Source organism: Lycium ferocissimum, chromosome 3 (genome assembly GCF_029784015.1).
Source record: "Lycium ferocissimum isolate CSIRO_LF1 chromosome 3, AGI_CSIRO_Lferr_CH_V1, whole genome shotgun sequence".
NCBI classification, from domain to species: Eukaryota; Viridiplantae; Streptophyta; class Magnoliopsida; order Solanales; family Solanaceae; genus Lycium; species Lycium ferocissimum.
This window is the reverse complement of record NC_081344.1, coordinates 12,190,850-12,192,254: the sequence shown is the minus strand read 5'-3', so window position 1 is coordinate 12,192,254 and position 1,405 is coordinate 12,190,850. Positions and strand designations below refer to the sequence as shown.

At 37.5% G+C, this 1,405-nt stretch overlaps 1 protein-coding gene across 1 annotated transcript; it reads left to right on the top strand.

The window, feature by feature from the left end:
• The first annotated feature begins 323 nt into the window (after window positions 1-323).
• Window positions 324-1,188, top strand: LOC132048697 (uncharacterized). The gene has a single exon (XM_059439393.1). The coding sequence runs from the start codon at window positions 568-570 to the stop codon at window positions 1,186-1,188; it is 621 nt and encodes a 206-aa protein (XP_059295376.1). The 5' UTR covers window positions 324-567.
• The last annotated feature ends 217 nt before the right edge of the window (window positions 1,189-1,405 follow it).

Genomic DNA, 1,405 nt, shown 5'->3' with positions numbered 1-1,405 from the left:
TTTGCATATTTATCCAGTGGAATATGTAAGTACTAAAAAATCTAAGTCATGTAAAAAACGATCGATATACAATATGTAATAGAAACTCTACAATCTAATTTTGAAAATGCGTAAATAATTTTGATACTTATCATGAAAACGTGGCACCATCACCTTTTACAAGTCCTTCTAAGGATATACTATTAAAAAGAGGTAGGATTATTTTGTACTCGTGTATAATACACTAATATTTTAAGAAGTAATAGACGTAGCACATGCCTACGCTCTTGAAAAAAGGCCTATAAATGCTTCCCTTCGTGGAGGATGGAAATGCAACTGCATTATACTATTACTCTATCAACCTCGAACTCTATCTGATACTAGCATAGCAACATGGCTGGAAAGGCTATCCTTTTCACTACTCTCCTTGTGGTTATTGCTAGGAACTCCTTATATCCTCCTACATTTTTAAACTGCTAGTAGAAATGCATATCCTTGGACATGTATGTTTGTTTTGTGTCGTTGTATTACATTGATTTTTACTAAATTCAATTTTGAACTTAATTATGATTTGCAGCCTATCATTAGATGGCCGTACGAGATCAGCCTGAAGATGTACTCCAGATTGCAGCAAAACTATTTCAAGATGATCCAACTTGTGGAAAACCTTGTGATACCAAAGATGATTGCTCTGGTTTGTTCTGTAGCGAATGTTGGAATTTTAGAAAGACCTGTGGACCACCTGTTGGTCCTGCCATGGCCCGACGAGATCAACCTGAAGATGTCTTAGAAATTGAAGCAAGACTATTTCAAGATGATCCAACTTGTGGGAAACCTTGTGATGCGAGAGATGATTGCTCTACTGGTTTGTTCTGCAGCGAGTGCTGGAATTTCAGAAAGACCTGTGGGCCACTTGTTGGTCCTGCCAAGGCCCGACGAGAACAACCTGACGATGTAGCACAAATTGCAGCAGGATTATTTCAAGCTGATCCAACTTGTGGGAAACCTTGTGATACGAGGAATGATTGTTTTGGTGGTTGGTTTTGTAGCGAATGTTGGAATTTCAAAAAGACCTGCGAGCCACTTGTTGGTCATGCCATGCGCATGCGATTTCAATATCATCGCGTATCATTCTTGTGGTCTTTCCCACTTTTAGTCAGTTATAAGATAAATAAAACAAGTGACGAAGGTGTTGCTCAGGAGACATAATCTATGTGTAATTTGTTCGTCAATTAAATAAAACAACATTGCATAATGTGTGTGACATATGCTTCCCTTGCTTTTATTTCCGATTCATCTTACATGATGTCTTCAAATCTTTTAGTTTCTGGAACTTTTCTCTAAGATAAGAAATGGTTGCACATAAAGTCTTAATTGTCTCCTAATTTTTTCCTAGGTAAGCAGAGTGAAGACCTATGCTTTTGGT